The 18694-nt window shown below is 37.6% G+C and overlaps 1 protein-coding gene across 1 annotated transcript in view; it reads left to right on the top strand.

Annotated features, from left to right (window-relative positions):
• Positions 1–18694, top strand: part of PCNX2 (pecanex 2) — a 155230-nt gene that overhangs the window by 70442 nt on the left and 66094 nt on the right. Inside the window, exons 18-21 of the mRNA XM_069852327.1 lie at positions 3967–4059; positions 4502–4652; positions 8707–8848; positions 13548–13725. Of these exons, the coding sequence (XP_069708428.1) occupies positions 3967–4059; positions 4502–4652; positions 8707–8848; positions 13548–13725 (564 nt within the window). The remainder of the gene's footprint in view (positions 1–3966; positions 4060–4501; positions 4653–8706; positions 8849–13547; positions 13726–18694) is intronic.

Genomic DNA, 18694 nt, shown 5'->3' with positions numbered 1-18694 from the left:
CAGAAGTTCTGCAAGGGGATCCTCAAACTCTTCAGAAACATGTAGGTGAAACAATAAGCCACTATTTGAAGACTTCGTAGTGTTAATTTGGTTTTTTCCTCTTGGAATGCTCCTCTGCAAGGCAAGTATTCCTTAACCACCTGTCAGCGGCAAGAGATAGCAGGATGCAACACAACAGCCAGCCTTGCCCTGGCCTATGTATAGACATATTGTCTACATAACATGCCATTTAAATAAGACCTGTTTTAATCAGAACTCCTGAGGTGTACAGAACCAAATCACCTCCTCAAGGAGCTGAAAGCAAACAAGGTTAATACTGAAAATTAGTGTGTTGTATTCTGTAGCAGCTCTGCATTGATGTTGGGAATAATAAATACAGCATCTCTAATGTTTAGTTACATGACCTTTACTATTTTGCTTTGCTTGAATAGCTGTGTAAGAATTGCCAGCTTTGGAAGCCTGAATTATAAAGCAGCTGTGATGGATAATTGACCATTCAACTTTGAGAATGGAGCTTCCTACCATTATAATTAATTTCTATAGGCATCCACATGGCTGATTACTAGATTAACAACTGGCCCGAGGGTGCTAATGTGTTAAATTCAAACTCAGCTTCCTTCCTGGTCTTTAATGCAAACATTTAGATAGCTAGTAAAAGGATTTCTACAAAGCTATAAAAGCACAATTGAAAATAGTAATTAAAAAAAAAGCTCCACTATAGTATATTCTGCTTGTTAAATCTCTTAGGCATCAATGGCAGCAATGTTAGTTTGGGTTTTCTTCTTTTCCTCGAGTGTCAAATGGAGAAAAAAAGAACACCTGCTTTTAGCCCACACTATAACGTTGATTATCTGTCACTGCAGAGATTTTAACTGTAATCAGCACTTAACTTTTCTACGTTGGACCGGTTGCAATGAAAAATTCAAGCATTATATTATAGGGCTGTTCAACATTCAGTTCCAAAGTGGCCTTGGGAATGAAAGCCCAAACCCCTGGCCTTGGGAATGAAAGCCCAAATCCTGCTTTTACACAGTAGGGTCTAGATGCAGTGTGGAGAACAGTTGTGTCCAAGCTAGGTACGTGCTTTGCAGGAGTTAGCTGTCTTCAACACTAAGGGTGGAAGCTGCAGATCCACCTGCAGCAGCCTGTAGATGGTTGCCCAAAGTTTTCTTTTGGAAGGTAGCTCTGAAGCCCTCTCAGTCAGAGAGAAAACTGCCCAGGGTCAGGTATTTCCTGGGGAGCCCTGACCACTGTGCCAAGGTGTGAAGGAAAAGCAGCTACTGCTCAGCTTTGTTTTAGAAGTAAATAAGTTTGAATTTTGTGAGGAGTTTGAAAGCATCTGCCACATCAAAAAGGAGCTCCTGGAGAGGCCACTGTGCGACTCAGCAGGTGAACAGTACGTTTACATTTCAAAGCAGTTCTGTGCAAGAGCAAAAGGGCAAGCCTGGGCACATATGATACTTAAAACACTTTGGATGTTGCCAGAGTTGGAATGTAGTTGTCAGATTTGTGTTCAAATACCCAAATAATAATAATCATCACTTTACAAACATAGGCCTGCTTCTGTATTGAGTAGTTAATATGTCAAAAGCATTGAGAGCACCCTAAAAAAGAACATTTCCAAACTCAAAGATGGGAAAGATGGGAAATACCAGTATTGTGCAATGTAATCTGTGTAATACATTCTCCTTTGAATGCAGTATTTTGAAATGATTCTATTTGGTGACCTGGCACAGAACAGAAAGTTAGGATACTGCTTGTCCCCAGAATGGCCGTTATTATCACCTCTACTGAATTTGCAGCTAAATTCTTAATATTTTACGTAGTTCTTGAAACACCAGCTTCTTCAGTCACCTGATTGTGAGAAAAAAAAATCATTTTAGTAGTTACCCTTTCTGTTTGTGTGGAAGAGCTTGAAAATATGATTGGAGTGTGTTTGTTTTTCTTATAAGCTTGTTTTAGATTATTGAGTAGCTGGATTCAGCTGCGCATAAAATGATACTTTATCAAGACTTTTCATAATATGTACTCACAAAAAGGCTGAAATTGTGTTATATAAATCTAGCACTGTTTTGCTGTCTCAGATGCTGAATTTTACAATCTAAATACTGCTGCTTTACGTAGATTTTATGTACAACATTTTAAAAAGAATTTGGAAAGGGCAAAAAATATATATATATTTCCATTACAAGCAAGGGTAATTATTCCCTTATCCATCTTTATTGGGGTTTTGACCACAATTTTTCAGTAATTCTCCACATACTAAACCTACTTGAGTCTGAGATTGATACACAATGTGCTAGTGAGAGAAGGTCTGAACCGAATGGAGAAGACCTGTGGGGACAGGCAGGGATCAAAGATTTGTTCAGGGAAGAGAAGGCCTTTTTCCTGTGAGGTTCTTGTGGTTCTTCTGTTGCGTGTGATGACCAAGAAGTAAGGAAAAAGGCGAGCAGCATTATCTTTTTAAAAAGATGGCTGAGAAGAGTTAGGAAGACCTAATTCTGCTCCTAGACCTTCCCTCTTACAGTCTGTGCAGTGTACGGGGCTGTATGGAGAGGGCACAGCTTTCCGAAGGGAGGTAGCAATGTTCTTTTTTAAGTACTTGTTCCTGAGCAGCCTAAAAAAGAGAAGGACAGTGGAGATCGCCTGAGAATTCTGCTAAGCTGAATTGGAGTTTCCTGGGACAAAGCAAAAGTACTTCTTGAGCCTGAAGGCTTTTTAGTCCTGCTGAATTTCAAAGGCCTGCTGCAGTAATGGAAGTGCTGATGCTTGTGACCTTTTACTGAGAAGCATCTTTCATAACAGGGAGTGATAGGCAGCCTAAATATAGTGGTTGCTACCAGCTTCCCCTGTAATTTGCAAACCTTCTGTTGTTCAGCTTGCTTTCGTTTTATCTCCCTTATTCGTAGGTTTACTATCCCATCTTTATTTTAGTTTTCTTTCTTTTTCTGTGATGAGATACATGAAGACTACCTAGACTGCAACACCAGGGAATCAGATCAGCTTCTAATTCTAAGAAGTGATGCATTTCACACGTTGTTTCTAGATATCTTTGAACAGAAGCATAAGTCAGTTTCTAAACCACAAGCTACAAATAGTTACTCATTTGATAACTTAGCAGTAGTATTGAGTGCTGAACTTAAACGCCCCTCTCATAAATCTAAGATAAAATTTTCATTTACTCACAAAGATGTTTGGGTGACCTCTGAAGTACAATTCAGAAGATTGTACAGCTCGCAAGGCGTCTTGTTTATTTGTTTACTGGGAAGGACATTTTAATCACAAGAAAAATGAGCTGGAAAGACAGTGATATTTTCCAATCTTTAGAAACAAAATTACTCCTACCCTAGTTATAGATCTTTATGTAAAGGCAGACATGTCCTTTCATTATCATTCAGTGACACTAGAAAAAGGCTTTGTCTGAAACCCATAAAATCTTGCTGAAATTTGGCTTCCTATACAGAAAATCAGAGAATGGACGTGTCACTCAAGAGCATAATAAATGCATTAACTTTTAGTCTCTGAAGACATTACAGAAAGGCATGAATCATTACAGTAATGCAAGAGAAAGTTAATTTGAAGAAATCTCGTTGCTTGCAAATAGGAAATGGAACCAGAATTTTGATTCCCAAAAATAAGAAAGTCAGAGAATGAGAGAGTTATATTCCTTAAAAATAATCAGATTTGGTGTGAAAATGTATTACTTTCATTTCTTCAATCTTAAAGCTATGTTATTTAAAAATATAATTTTAAATAAGCTGTGATGAATTTAAATGTGATTACTTTGAGAAACCTAGTGTGTGAAGAAATAATTTCCCAAAGCAGAGTGGAGAAAACACTTCCGTATCAGGGAGCATTGATTAGGCGTATTACAATGCAGCCTACAAGTAATTGAGAACAGAGTCATTTACTTTGGTTAAAATAGTATTGGCTTGCTAATTTTATATAAAATAATTATTTTTACAGAAAGAAATCTTGAAATCGGATCTCATTGTCTGCACAGTGGCTGCTGTTCTGTCATTTGCTGTCAGTGCCAGTACTGTGTTTCTATCACTAAGGGTGTGTATTTGTCCTTTTTAATTTTTTTTTTCTTCACCCCTAAGCTATTACCTCTTTTATTCAAAATCACTGGGTGCTTTACAAGGCAATTAGTTTATGGATATCTGTGTTAGTTTTATTCTTACTTATTTGGCCTCTCTTTCCTTAAACCTCTGCATATCTACAGCTCTTTTATGATGTGGAACCTGGGAGACAGAATGAATAAGCCTGATCATTTGCCTTACTTTCCTCCAATTAGGGAGGAAAAAATTGGTTAATTGTGTGTGCAAAATACATATTTCAGAATCCATATCCACCTGTGGAGTCAGAGAGGTGAACATAGGAATACAAATTAACTGCACAAAAATACAATTATAGGAACTACTAAAAAACTGTTGAAGCTTTATGTAAAAATTCTGTTTGCAAATTATAACCGTATTTCATTTTTTCTCTTTTGGCCCAGCCATTTCTCAGCATTGTCCTGTTTGCTTTAGCATGGACTGTGGGATTTGTAACACATTACATACTTCCTCAGCTTCGCAAGCATCACCCCTGGCTGTGGATCTCCCACCCCATACTTAAAAGCAAAGAGCACCAACAACGGGAAGTGAGAGGTTAGTAATAAAATCTTTTCTAAACAATGGATGCAATGTCTCGCAGCTTGTCTTGGTTTAAAAAAAAATCTAGAAGGAGTCTAGCAGGGAGAATGAATTATGCTTTAACTTTTCCCTCTTTTGAATGGCATGCTTAGCCCATTCTTTCCATTCCCTCCTCGCCTCCCAGTCACCAGCAGATCTGTTAGCCTGTAGAAGTTGTCTCCTGAAACCACTGCACAGAGGGCTGAGGCTGGGCAGCCACCTCTGGAGTTGTCTAGTCCAACAGCCCTGCTCAGAGCAGCGTCAGGTAGAGTAGGGTGCTCAGGGCTGTGTCCAGTTTTGAGTATCTTTGGGTATAGAGACTCCACAATCTTTCTAGATAACCTGTTCAAGTATTCAATCATCCTTACAGTAAGAAAGGTTGGCTATGTTTTTTTATTTTTTTTCTTCAGTTGAAATGGAATTTCAGTTTGTGCCATTTCCTTTTGCCCTGTCACTGGGCACTACTGAGAACAGTCTGGTCCCTCCAATTTACTTTCCCCATCAGTTATTTACACCCCCAAAAGGGGCATTAATAAGATACCTCCTGAGTCTTATTGTTTCAAGGCTAAGCAATGCCAGCTCTCTCAGCCTCTCCCCCTATGCCAAATGCTCCTGTCCCTTAATCACTTTGCTGGCCCAAAGTGACCTTTCATGAACCATTGTCTGATCTGCCTTTTGCTTTTATATTACAGTATTCCAAGTTATTGTGTTGCTTGTTATGTTATAGTTCATACTTAATACATTGGCATTTTGTATAATTTAAAAACTTAAATGATTGATGAAATTGAGGCAGATTTTTTTTCTACTTTCTGACAAATAACTGTATAATTTGAACAGCATGGGTAGTGCAAGCTAGAGTTCTGATTTCCATTAAAAACACTTTTAGAGAAACATTAAATTTGAAAGGAACTGTGAAATGTTCTTGAAGATTTGTTCTTGCTAATGTCTGCTGGCTTTGGCAGGTAGTGCCCTGATACATGCAAGCATCGGTAAATATTTTAGTATGTCAAGGTCTGATTTCCTGTTCTTATACAGATATTTCTGCAAGCAGACAGTGTACTTTGAGAAGCACAGCTCTTTTTTTTGTTCCTGCAGCTCTCATCTTGCCTTTGCTATAAGCCAAAAGCTTGCTTGTCATTTCTTGATGGATCCTGTGCCTTAATCATTCTCAATGCATGTTCCTGAGGTGTTTGAAGACAACATTGTCAGAACGCAGCCTGCTGAGGGACTTTAGTCTGTTCTCCAACTAGACAACAAAAGAGTTCAGATCACTCGGCAAAATCATGCATTAAGGATCTAAATAATCTTTTTTTTTAAAAAAAAAAAAAAAATCATGTCTTTCAAAATGATTATTTTCCAAATAAGGCTTGGGTGTGGAAAAAAATGTACCCAAGAGACTTGATTGAAGGTTGCCTTTTAACTTTTACTGCAATATGCCAAGGAAAGTGTAGTAGAAATACAAATCTTATTAAGGATCATGAAAACATTGTCCAGGGCTTCCTCTCCCTGCTAATCATTAATTCTGATGAATACCCAAGTTTTATTGTTTGTTACATCACTTAATCATAAAAGTCTACTGGAGGATTTCTTTATCTTGTCCTGATTAAGTCTGTCTTCATTTGTCAGAAAACATTGCTTTCCTAAATGCAATGACTCAGCTTTTGAAAAGGTTGAGGGTAGAGATCTGCAACACTGATCTCTAGAGATGTATTTCCTTCTGCTTTGAAATCAGCTACATTTCCTATGCTACCTGCTGCGAGCATCAGGCTTCTTTCCTTCTTTTGCAGTCCTCATTTTATATGTGGTCCATTCCCACACTTAGGGACTTAAGTATTATTGCAGTGCATCTGGTGTTGTGTGTTAGAAAACAAGAATTAAAAAAAAAAATGTATTTCAATCCCTTAGGCTGTTGCAGAGGCTTTCTGTCATGATCTGAGATGAGGTGGGCTGAGGAAGAGGTTGTGTAATCCCTTTGATAAATACGTCTGACAGGCTGTCTTCTCTCTTTTACCCTGTAAGAAAAATGTAGGCACTGAACTTAAAGGTTCCCTGTTTGTGTAGAAAAGAAGCTTGAAAAAGGATGGTATTCTGTAGTTGTCAGACATGGACAATGAAAGGACAAGCACACAAAACAAGATGCCTGTGAGGAGCCTTTACTGCATAGAATTTGATTATCAGCTTCCTAATTTTTTATAAGTGTAATGCTATGGGGAGATGAATGATTGCTTGCAATTACACAAACGGCTGGTAATAACAATTCCACAAGCTTATTCCTGGCTTTGTTTCATAGACTCTGGATGAACTACTCAAACTTTCAGGCTTTCCACAGACTAGCAATTATCAGACCAGTTCTCATGATGCCTGTTTGAGATAACTAATTTCTTACTTGTCATTGTTTTGCCTCACTGCAGGAAGAAAGGCTGAGGTCAAGACATATGAGCTTATGGTAGAATAGACGTGTAGAAAGTAGTGCAGGACTGAGTGAGAAAGAAACCCCAAAACACTAGAGAATAGCCTTTATTTTCTTCCTTCACACCACAGCTTTTATATTCCACAGATTCATGTAAGCCGTTTTCAAACCATCCACATCTTTCCCTGGGTCGCCTCTGAATGTGAGCTTTCTTTTTCTTTTTTTTTTTCTTTTCTGTCTGCATTGTCGTCACACATCTCTCTGCTCCTGCGGCTACCTTCTTTTCAGTCTACTTGATATGCACATCTCTTTATTCAAGTTCTTACACAGAGAGAGCTCAGCTTTGGGCAGCTGGATGAAGTTTTTGAGTGGAACTTTGAGAGCAATTTGTAGTTCAGGAGGAGGGGAGAAGAAGAGAGAATAAAAGCTAGGAGGTTCCAAAATGAATGCTTTGCTGCATGTATGAACTTTTAGGAGATGGCTTTTAGGCAGTGGTAGTTAGAAATATTTTATGTTATAATTAGAAACAGAAGTTGGTCGTATTTTCTGGACTCAGCCTTAGCTTAAAATACCTGCAAAGCATGACTTTAAACTAATTTGGAAGGATTTCTTTCAGAGGTTTCTCTTTGAGCCTATACAATATACAACTGTGCCTGTAGAACATACAAATCTATTGATTCAGCATGTTTTCTTTGCCTGTCGTTGAAAAGGTGTGTGTGGGAGGGTGGGATGTGTATGCATGATTATTTTCATTTCTGCAGGGAAGAGTATTGGATATACAGTAGCTGACATTGTTATTTCTGAATCAATACCAAGTTCTGCCTTTTTTGCATTCACTGCTTTTCCAATAACCTTCTCTAGTTGAGTTCAGTTGAGAATGCAGACTTTTTTTTTGTCTGTACATAAGTGTTTCTGCAGTCAGTTCACCCAAGTTCTCATAGCAGTTGAATTGCACAGAGCCTTCAGTTCTTGTTTGATACTGATATTAAGCACTGTGATGTTGTTAGGAAAGTCTACTGCAAAAAAAAAATATTCTTTACTGGTGAATGATGTGATACTGGCAGATTCTTTTCACGATGGCTGTTTAAGTGTTTTAAGAAACATCTATGACCATTTCTAGGTCCTGTGAATTCTTCAGTCTCTAAAGATATTTAGTTTGTCAATGTGGTCAATGACACTTTGCAGTCCAGTGAAGTGTTTTGCCACTATAAGATGGGGAAGGAGAGGCACAGAGTTCAAATGAGGTTCACAAGATCATCCACCAGGTCAGTGCCAGAGCTGGAGAGAGTCTCCCTAGAGTCAATACATCACTAAAAGTGCTATTTAATATAGTGACTAGTAGTTAGATTATGTAGAAACTACCATCTAGAATGTTCCATCTCTTATAGTTTCTGAGCATTTCTCATGAATGCAGTTATAAGCAGCAAAACAGATACTCTGTAAATTCAGAGAACAAAAATATTTCTCTGTTGCAAAAGAAATATGAATTCCATTGTTTCATAAATTAGTTGTTTAATTATATTTATTAATACAAGCTAGCTCATTTCTTCTATGATATTGTTGTGCAAAAAAATGCTGATAATTGGCTGCAATAATCTGTTATCTGAATTTCTATTTCAGATGCTGCTCATTTGATGTGGTTTGAAAGGCTCTATGTGTGGCTTCAGTGCTTTGAGAAATATGTTTTATATCCAGCTATAATACTGAATGCCCTCACCATTGATGCTTTCTCAATTAGTAAATACAAGAAGCTTGGTACACAGTAAGTAGATTATAACTCAAAGCACGTGATAAGTAGAATATTTGGTTTTAGACTGAAGATGGATAAATGAAATTTGTTTGTTAAATCTGCTTGTCACAGTTTGCTTTTGTGCATTATTAGTTCAGTGTACAATAATCATTGGCTTTGCTGAAACAAAAAAAAAGAAACTACCTTAGCACATGCTGAGATATGATTCCAGTGAGAGAGAGAGAAATTAAAAGATTAAAGAGCTATATATAGATATATATGGAATGTCTAAATGTCAGTTAAAAGCAAGACACACTATACCAAGCTGCAGGTGTTTGATGGGCATAAACACAGTGGGGTAACTAGAATTAATCAGATGAAAATGAGAAATCTAAGCTGGATATCAGGAAACATTTCCAAACCGAGAATTTTAAGACTACCACATAGTCTCCCAAAGGAATTATCAGAAGCTTCACCACAGAAGTCTTTTAAGGCAAGACTGAATAAAATATTCAGCAGTGTAGAATGGTGGGTAGTCCTGCATTAAGTGTGGTTTGAGAAAGGTGGGGATACAAGTTTTTCCAGAGTATGTTGTCTCTGATCTTAAGCAGAACTGGTGATGCTGATCCATGGTCTCACAGTATGATCCTTGCAGACATCCTTTTATGGTAAACATTTTGGTCAGTGACTTGCTTACTGCAGATATTCAGCAGGGTTAGTGACTGCAGTATCCCCAGAGAGCAGTTTCTGCAGTCTTTTTATCAGAATGACAGTGATGCAGATGATAAAAACAAAGAAACAGTCTGTGTTCATGAAGGAAGGTTCCAGCAACAGGGAAAAGTGCTGGAAGGGGACTTCCTCAGTATTAATAATAATTTAGGTTCTTAATGTTAAATATTAGATAAAAGAACTTGGATGTAAAAATTGCATGTTATTTTAATTATTCTTCTTTCTTAAAAAGCAACACAGCTTTAGGGACTACACAACTATAAGGAAGAGATGATACCTGCTTTTAGGGCTGAAACTAGGACTAGGGCATTAATCAAATTTTCTGCATATTTCTGCCTGACAACTACTTGTCCGGAGAGGTTCTCACCAGTCACTCAGAGGTAGCCTGTGTAGTTCCTCATTAACCTTTCTACCCCCAGGGACTTGGGAGATGCCAAGGCCAAGACACTTCAGAAGTTTAGATGCATTGTCCAGGGTGAAACTGAGTTCACACTCATCCCTCTATTTGGTTCTGCGGGGCTGGAAGATCTAAAATGTAATCAAAATGTCATTTGTCACTACTGAACAGACGTGATTGAATACATGCACAGAGCAAATATATAGGTTTAGGAAGGTGCTATTTTTACATAGTCATTCCTCAAAGCTATATTGCACTTTAAAGTACCACCTCCCTCAAGTGTTCAGAAGCAGTGAGTCAGTCCCCCAGAAATCTTGAGATTAAAGAAAGTAATTACATTTGTCTGTCTCTGATTGTTTGGCCTGTAGGGGAATACTGTGACAGTCCTTGCCTCACCCATCCCCCTTGTGTCTGTGTGATCACCTTGGATATAAAGCCTATGTTTTCTCCTTTTTCTTGTAACTAAGGTCTATCCACAACACTCCCAGTATTCCTTCTTCTGTGGCACTCCTTTTTAATACACTTCCCCTCCAGCTACTATGTAAATGTCATGCGGAAAATATTTGTCCTCAGATCTTACCTCTTTCTCATCCACTTTATAAGCCCATGAGGTATCCTAAATTCTCCTTGCCCCTTCAATATACAGTGTTTCTGAGGGTTGTACTTTCTCTACTTTAATACATAAATATCTGTTTTCTGTTATTGGAACATTCCTTAGTTATTTACCGCCCAGGGATCAGACCATATCATACCTTAGAGAAGGGAAAATAGTACTTTCCCGGTCTGTATCTGCAAGAGTGGTAGATCTTGCATGATTTAATTTTGGAGTTTTTCTCATTTTGATTGTATTTTTTTAAAGAAGCTTCTTCTTGCTTTGTGATTTGAAGGATTGAAGCAGTTTGCTTCCTGAGAAAGCAGAAGAGCTCCTTCACAGTCAGGAGTTTGCTTGAGCTTTCCAGAACCCGATGTGCTGGTTATTAATGGGACCCATGCTGACAAGCTGAAAAGCTTGACCGTGTTACCTGCCACACAGGCTCCTCTTTCCCCTCCCCATACCTCTACCCCCTCTTGCTTTCTCTCTGCTGTGAACTAAGACCCCAGGAAAAGCGTCTTCTGTGGCAATATCTTTAAAGAAGAGGGATAATTAGCAAATTATTTTCTGTTACCCCTGAGAGAATTGTTTTATAAAATGTCATTTTTTTGAGAATTTTTCCACATATTAATGGATCCAGTGACGAAAAAGTCTTCCTTTTCCTTTGTACATAGTTTTCCACATCAAAATTCCTCTATGTTGCAAGAATTTTTTTCTTCCTGAAGAATGTCAGTTCCAACCTGTTTACACAGGATAGACTGGGATGGCTTGGTTGCTAGGGTTTCCATTCAGAAATCTGGGGTAAATTGAAAAGAACAGCTTTGACAAGGTGAGAAATAAGGTTAGCTTGCCATTTCATTCCAACAGTGATGTCCTGGTGATTCTTGAGAATGACCTGCATTCCAATAAAGTTGCATTTGTATTATGAAGATACACAAAAATAAATAAATGCAGCATTAAATATAATCAGCCTGGAAATGTACAGACTTGTATGAGCCTTGCTAGAATGATGAAAACATGTTTAGGGTTTTCCGGCCTGCCGAGTGTCAGTCATGGCAGCAGGTATTCTCCTGGTTCACAGCAGGGTGGAGGAGAACCTTCCATGCATTTTGCATATCTGGCCTACTTTGAGTCACTCATCATGCATTAAAGTCTTGACCTATTTTCATCAGCACCAAAAAAAATATATCTCCCAGAAAGTTAATGTGCTTAATTTACCTAAGAGAAGTCACCTGGTTCTCAGTTCACAAGGATTTACTTATATATGTCTATTAGATTTGAGTTGTCTTTTCAGGAATAGGTCCAGTATGGTTCTTGGACAGCAATATGCAAAACTGCAATCCAAACATTCTTGTTCAACTGCCAGAAAACCCTGAGGCTACTTAATATCACTAAATACTCTCGCATTTGACTTGGTGGTTCATTAAGAGGCTTGAGATGCACTTCTGAACACACTTAGAGCTTTCTAAATAAATAACTTGCCTCGTATCTTATCCTAATAGAACCCGGAAGCCTTATATTTTTGAACAGAAAGCTGTTTTTCTGTAGTGTCTCCACTATGTGGTCAGGATTGAGTTCACACAATACTACTTTGTTTTCCTTCCTTTAAAAATCTTGATGGAGATGGTAGTGGTTTCCATTTCATTTAACAAGCATCCAGCTGTTAAGCATTTACCAGGAAAGCAGAGGCTATAGGAAGTTTGCTCTTGATTGTTCCTGCTTTAGTGGTAAGGAAATACTTATAGGAGTGGGGAATCATGTTCCAATTCCTGCTTCTGACCCTTTTTCCTGTGGTTTTTAGTGGCTGTTGGATAAAATACATACCCATTCAAGTGTTCATGGTCTGAAGCCCAGTACTGTATCACATCTCAGTGAAGTACCCATCTACCTAGCCGCTCTAAAAATTAATGTGTTTGGGACATTGCTAGGATTTAGCTCCCAGAATAGGCTGTATTACCAAGAGATCAAAACTGCTGTCCAAGCAAGACCATCTTTCTAATTCTGTAAAGTATCTTCAGTACAAAACTTGGAAGTGTGAACAACCTCAAGTCTTCAAGTTCATATATATATATATATGTATGTATATCTGTGTGTGTGTGTGTATAGATATACACATAGAGACTGGACTGTTTTTTTAAATTTAAGGGTTGCCAACATGTTACCTCTGTCTTACCTTCTCACATAATTATATTATCTTTCCTTACACAGAAAACTGTGTAGTTTTCTGGAGAGTTAAAAGAGGAAAGTTGTCTTCTTGGGGATAGAGCAGCAAGCTCTTTAATTTTTAAAGACTAGACTTCTTGATTTTCTGTGTGGTCACTTAGAGTTTAGAGTTCTCAGCTTAATTTCACTCTCTGGAATGTAAAAAGGGAGAGTAAAATGCAGACAGCATGCATTAGCTGCAACACATCATTTCTTTTCATCTGATGAAGTAATTACTATGTAGAACAGACAACCTTCTGAACAAGGAAAATGCTAAGAATTTCAAGCAATTCACATCTATAGGTGTTTCTAGCCAGAATTTTTGCATTGTGTGTAATGAAACTATAAACTGTCATCAAGTCAAATTTCTAGTTTTAAAAAAACTGGAATGGATTCAAGAATTGTTTTGGTTGGTTGGTTGTTCTTTTTCCCCAGATTACAGTAATGTTACTGGAAGTGCCAAGATATTTCTGAAACTGAAATTTTATTTTAAGAGCTGTATAAAATCATCCTTTCTAGATTCCTGGTATTTAATACTCGGTACTACTGGCTTTAGTATGGATGTCTGTCTTTATTATAGATTACAAGTGTGTAATAATGATAGGGGAAAAATATGAAGTTGCACATGGGTTCAATAAATGTGATTGTCAAAACAACATAGGATTCATATAATAAATCAATAATATGTGTAGAATTAAGGATACATAGCAATCTTAAATACATCTGGTACAGCTATTTGTATTTAAGAGCTTCCTGATTTAATGCTTTATAACTTTCACTTGATTAGGTTTTTCTTTCTGTCTTTCTTACAGCTGTGATATTATACTGATAACAGTTGCTGGGATGAAACTCCTCCGCTCCTCATTCTGTAATCCTATTAATCAATTTGTTACTTTGAGCTTTACTGTAATCTTCTTCCAGTTTGACTACAAAGACATTTCAGAAAATTTCTTGCTGGATTTCTTCATGATGTCCATCATTTTTCATAAGGCAAGTTTCATAGCTCATGTAATTTCTTTGGAAAATATATTTCATAGTTTTATTTATCTTTTCAGTGTTACTGTGCTGGTCAGTATGTGGTAGGATTTTCTAGAATTTAATGGATACATATATAGACACAGATTATTCATACCATGGAGGAAAAAAAATCTGTAAGCTGAAAACGAGGTTCCAGTTAAATGCCTTCTCTGTGCAATGTTTTGCATTTACTTTTTGTTCACATGTTGCTATGGAAAGTTCAGAATTCTTGTTTTCAAGAGGCAAATCCTCAATGAGTTGGAAAGAGCCTCATGGGTCATTAGTGCAGAGCTGCCCTCCAGATCAATCGCCTGGTGTTTTTATCTAGGTTTCCTTTGAATGCCTCTAGTGTTTGACTCAACAACTTCCTTTGGGAAATTATTCCATTATCTAATCATCCTCATGATAATAAATGTTTTCGTAATGTCAGCCTTAACATTTTCCTTTTCTTATTTTCAGTCTGTTATCCTTGTGATGCTGCCCTTAACCTTAACCTCTGAGCTCCTTCCTCTCTTTTACGTTGTTAACTCTTGGAGTGTGCTCTAGCTGAATTTACTTTATAAAAACCCTTTCTGCATCAGTTAGATTGCATCTTGCCTTTATTTGCTATCTGTGCTGTTTCGTTGAAAGAAGTGGGTTTAACCAATGCCCTGATAAAATATGTGGAAGAATTGAAGTCTTGCTTAAAGCTTTTACCAATTTGTTTTTATTTTATTTTGGTTTTAAACTTGGTCCCTGATTGTCATAACATATAGTACAGTTTGTCCAAAGGTAACTCTGGTGAGTTTTGTTGGTTTTTGGTTTTGTCAGGCCTAGTTTCTTTATCTAAAATATTCCTACCACATATGTGAGTACAACCTAGCTAGCACCACTTAATTTCTGAGAGGAGAAAGAAATGAAAGTTTCAGGCTTCCTAAGGAAAGGCCTAGTTCATTGGTTATTCGTTATTCAGTTGTTGGGAGTTCGCAGTCATTCAGGGAAAGAGTGAAGCAGTAATTAAATACTTTTCCTGGTTTATTTCTGTGCTGCTGTAAGGGAGAAGAAGGGGAGGAATAACAAGTCAGTGGGAGAACTTGCTCTCTTTCTTTTCTTTGAAGTCTTGGACCATACTGCAGTAGGAGCTTCACTTGCTTGAAGCCTTTAGCTCTAAGACCTGTTGTTCTGCTTCCTCTTCTGCTGGAGTGAAGAGGCAAGGGTTGGGGAGGGAGGGTAGAAGAAAAGTAGTAGAGATGATACAAAGTCCTGCTTTACAAAGAACCCAGCCCCGTGCTCTGTGATCCTAAAATAAGGTTAGAGTAATTTTTTAAGCTTCTTACCTTGGAGTACAAGATAAGCAGTGGAAGTGATGCAGAGTTTGGTAGCATTTGTTGCATTACCATGTTCCCTAGAGTAAGAAGTGAGTTTCTGTGTCCAGAGAAGATTGTCAGCAATGTGCATCAGTGGACATCCCTTGTCTGGATAATAGCTTATTTAGTCCTAAAATTCATTCTCCCAAAAGCTCTTTACAGGATCAAAAACTTAGTACCCCAGAATTGAAAGTCTCACTGTTTATTAATTCTTTTGAAAATGTTGTCCTCATGCACGTATCACAAAATACCGATGTGGATCATTGCATGCTTTTAGAAAAGACAGATCTAAAGGCTTTTCATTGTTGGTTTTTGGTAGTTGCTTGGGTAGGTTGAAGCTTCTGTTCACAGTAGAAAGAGTAATGATAGCAATAGAAATGAGGTAATGAAGGATGCACAGCAAATTAAGCAGAGATGTTTGCTAGAATAGCTACTACTCTACTAGGCTGAAAGCTTGTACTATGGGCATGTCTAGACAATGTAGTTTTAGTGTTGATCTGCCATCTTCTTAATATCTGATAATATCTGAAATTTTGCAGGTCATTAGTTCATCAAGTGGACTTGTCCTTGTTCCATTTCTAAAAATTGAAATTATATGCTTGAATTATTTATATTACAAAAGCACATGCACCATTACACAGTGATCATTAAAGCCAATCTGAAAAATAGCATTGCAGATGATAGCAATTAAAGTCCTATTAATTTCAGATCATAAAGGGCATAAGTTTTATTTATTCCAATTAAGGTTTGAGCTTTTATTAGCTCAGTATTGTGGAACTTCAGTAAAGGATGTGGTCACTTGAGGATAAAGATGTTTTGTGTTTATTCCATACAATAGGCCCTTAGCAAGCTGCATCCACCTCTGTTCTGAAAAGCTTTGTGGGTCTTCACAGATTCTGTCCATCTGTAGTTCAGTCATTTTTACATTTGCAGCTATTTTTAAAAATAAAAACAAAAACTGAAATAGTTTCTATTAGCATCATCTTTGGCTATGCAGAACATATTACACAATCATGGCTGATTTCTGCTTAATCATTGAAAGTGTCAATTTGCAACCATCTGAATTAGGGAACACTAGGAGTGCTGTACCTTAGTCATAGTGATGGTAATTTTCAAGCGTGGTTACCCCACAGAAAAATATTTGCATGCTTTCAAAGCACTGTGCTAGTAAGCATTTATTTTCTTCTGCCAGGCACTGAGGAAGAGAGTATCTAAATTCAACAGACATTCACCGCACTAGTGACTTTTGCAGCAGATTATGTTAAATAAGAGTTTTCTAATAACGTTGGGTGGAATATTTCTGAATATATCACTAATTGAGCTTCCCTCATTTTCCCATTGTGCTGTTGGTTTAATGTAATTTAGTCAAATCAGAACCTCCAAATGAGCATGTTGCTCCCTGAACAAGTTGAGGCGTGGAAGTCCAAATAGCTGCTCACAGATTTTTATCTCTGTTTGCAGATAGCCAAGCCAACCCACACAGGCGTAACACAGAGAACAAGAGTCTATTCAGTTCTATTCCTGAGAATTTTTAAAATCAACCTGTATTTTTTTTTTTGTCTTTTTAACTGCATGGGATTTACTAATGTGACATGGTTAATTTCCTTCATTTTTAAAAAATCATTAACTGTCTACATTTTGACAAGTTGTCGAATGTGAGATGTTGATGCTAAAAGTTGATTAGGCATATGCAGAGTGCACTGTTTTGTCTTTCAAATTGCCTTGGGAAGGGAGAAAGGTAAACATTCAGGAAAGACTTTCTTATTTTCTTTTAAGGGTGATTGCAGCTTTCAGTTCAAGTAGAAAAGGATTTCTCCATCTTTCTTATGCTAAGACTTTCCATGTAGCTAGCCCATTTGTCTCCCTGGCTATGGCCTGGGCTTCTTCTGTCCAAAATTTCCATTGTTTTTATTCTTTAAATCAGACCTGGATGGCCTTTTAAAAATATATGACTGCTCATTCAAAAATTGTGGGTGTAATGCTTCACAGGAAGTCAAACGGGATAATCAAGACAATCATCTTGGTCTACATGACATGTAAACTTTCCAGTTGCTCTCCCTGGACTTTTTAGGAGATAGTGTCAGTGCAAAGGTTAATAAGAATGTTCATTTTCACTGAAAGTGAAAACCCACCAGTAACTGAGAATATATTCTTCATAGGCACAGCAAAGATGGAATATATAACAGGACTTTGGAGACTTCTCCCTAGCCTTCTAACAGTAGAAAAAAAGTCTTAAGACTTTTTCTGTAATAGGATAAAAAAATGTGGGTGGATTAATCATTCTGAGGGCATGGAAAGAGTAAGCTGTTTGGGAATGATGAAAAGATGGACCTTTCTTCTATGCTTCTGATGTCTACTGACTTAACTGAGGAAAAGCTAACATCCACAATACAAATATGAGGGAGAGCATATGATATGGATGGCTAGGTGCACATCATAGCTCATCTAGTCTGTCTTCCTTTGGTGTGATTAAAAAAGAAAGAATAAATCACTGCCCTCTTGGCAGTTGTGTGAGTTGCTTTGAAAGGATGTCTGGAATAACAGCAGTGCAAGTCAGAAAAGAGCAGGTATTGTTAAGTGTGAAGTAGAAACTGATTCTAATCATTCAAACAGTCAGGATGTCTGTGTGGAACTGCTTGAGTGTTGACAAAGTTGCTCAGGGCAAGGCCTGTCCACAGCTGTTTCCCTGTGTTCTTTTAAAGATACAATTTGGCATTTTGTCCAGTGCCATGGACAACATCCTCTAAATCTTGGTGGTGTGGAGGGGTCATAATGTCTCCTTGAACTGGTTTTGGAACCTCAAGTGGTGCTGGTGTTGAGCTGAAGGAGCAAAGACATCAAAAAATTCTTGGTAGTGCTGGTATGGATGTTTCTAGCTGTAGTATGGTCTTGGCTAGTACAAAAAACTGGTGGGTGTGTTTTGTCAGTCTGTTCACTGCTGAGAGCAGCCAGCAGCATGTTGGAGATCCCTGTAAGCCAAACCATGGTAAACTGGTTCTTTTACCAGCAAGTTCAACTGAGAAGTGATACCTAGCTTTGGAATATGTGTTTTTGCAAAATCTGTGTAGCTTCCTTTAAGCCCTAAAGAAAGAGCCACCCTTAGCTTATGCACTCATCTATTATGAAGATTCTGATGGGAATAATAAGACCCAGTGTCATTAACTCTCCAGTGTATAGGACTGCAACTTCTCAATTCTTTGTGTATGTGTGTGTCTTGTATGTTACTGGTAGGCAGTTTAATAGCCTCTTAATTTGTGTGTGTAGATGAACTAATTAGCAATACAAAAATATGAAATCACCTTATATTTTCTTATAGTTAAGTCCTCTGAGGGTTCTGAATTTGTCTTCATGCATAAGGCAAAATAATCAAAGAACCAGATCTTGTTAAATTTGCCTTCATTAACACTGAATTCATTTGCCTAAGTACTCTTACCCCTGCTGAGCTCACTTAAGAATACAATTTCCCTCTGTGATATTTTTCTTCTTTCCCAGAATACATTTTCCAGCTAAAAAGGAATCTGCTTTTTTTTTTTTTGTAATATTTTTTCTCTTTCTATATACTACTTTCTGCCATAGCATCCAATGTCACACATTTA

This window comes from Phaenicophaeus curvirostris, chromosome 2 (assembly GCF_032191515.1).
Source record: "Phaenicophaeus curvirostris isolate KB17595 chromosome 2, BPBGC_Pcur_1.0, whole genome shotgun sequence".
NCBI lineage: Eukaryota > Metazoa > Chordata > Aves > Cuculiformes > Cuculidae > Phaenicophaeus > Phaenicophaeus curvirostris.
This window is presented reverse-complemented; position numbering and strand designations above follow the sequence as displayed.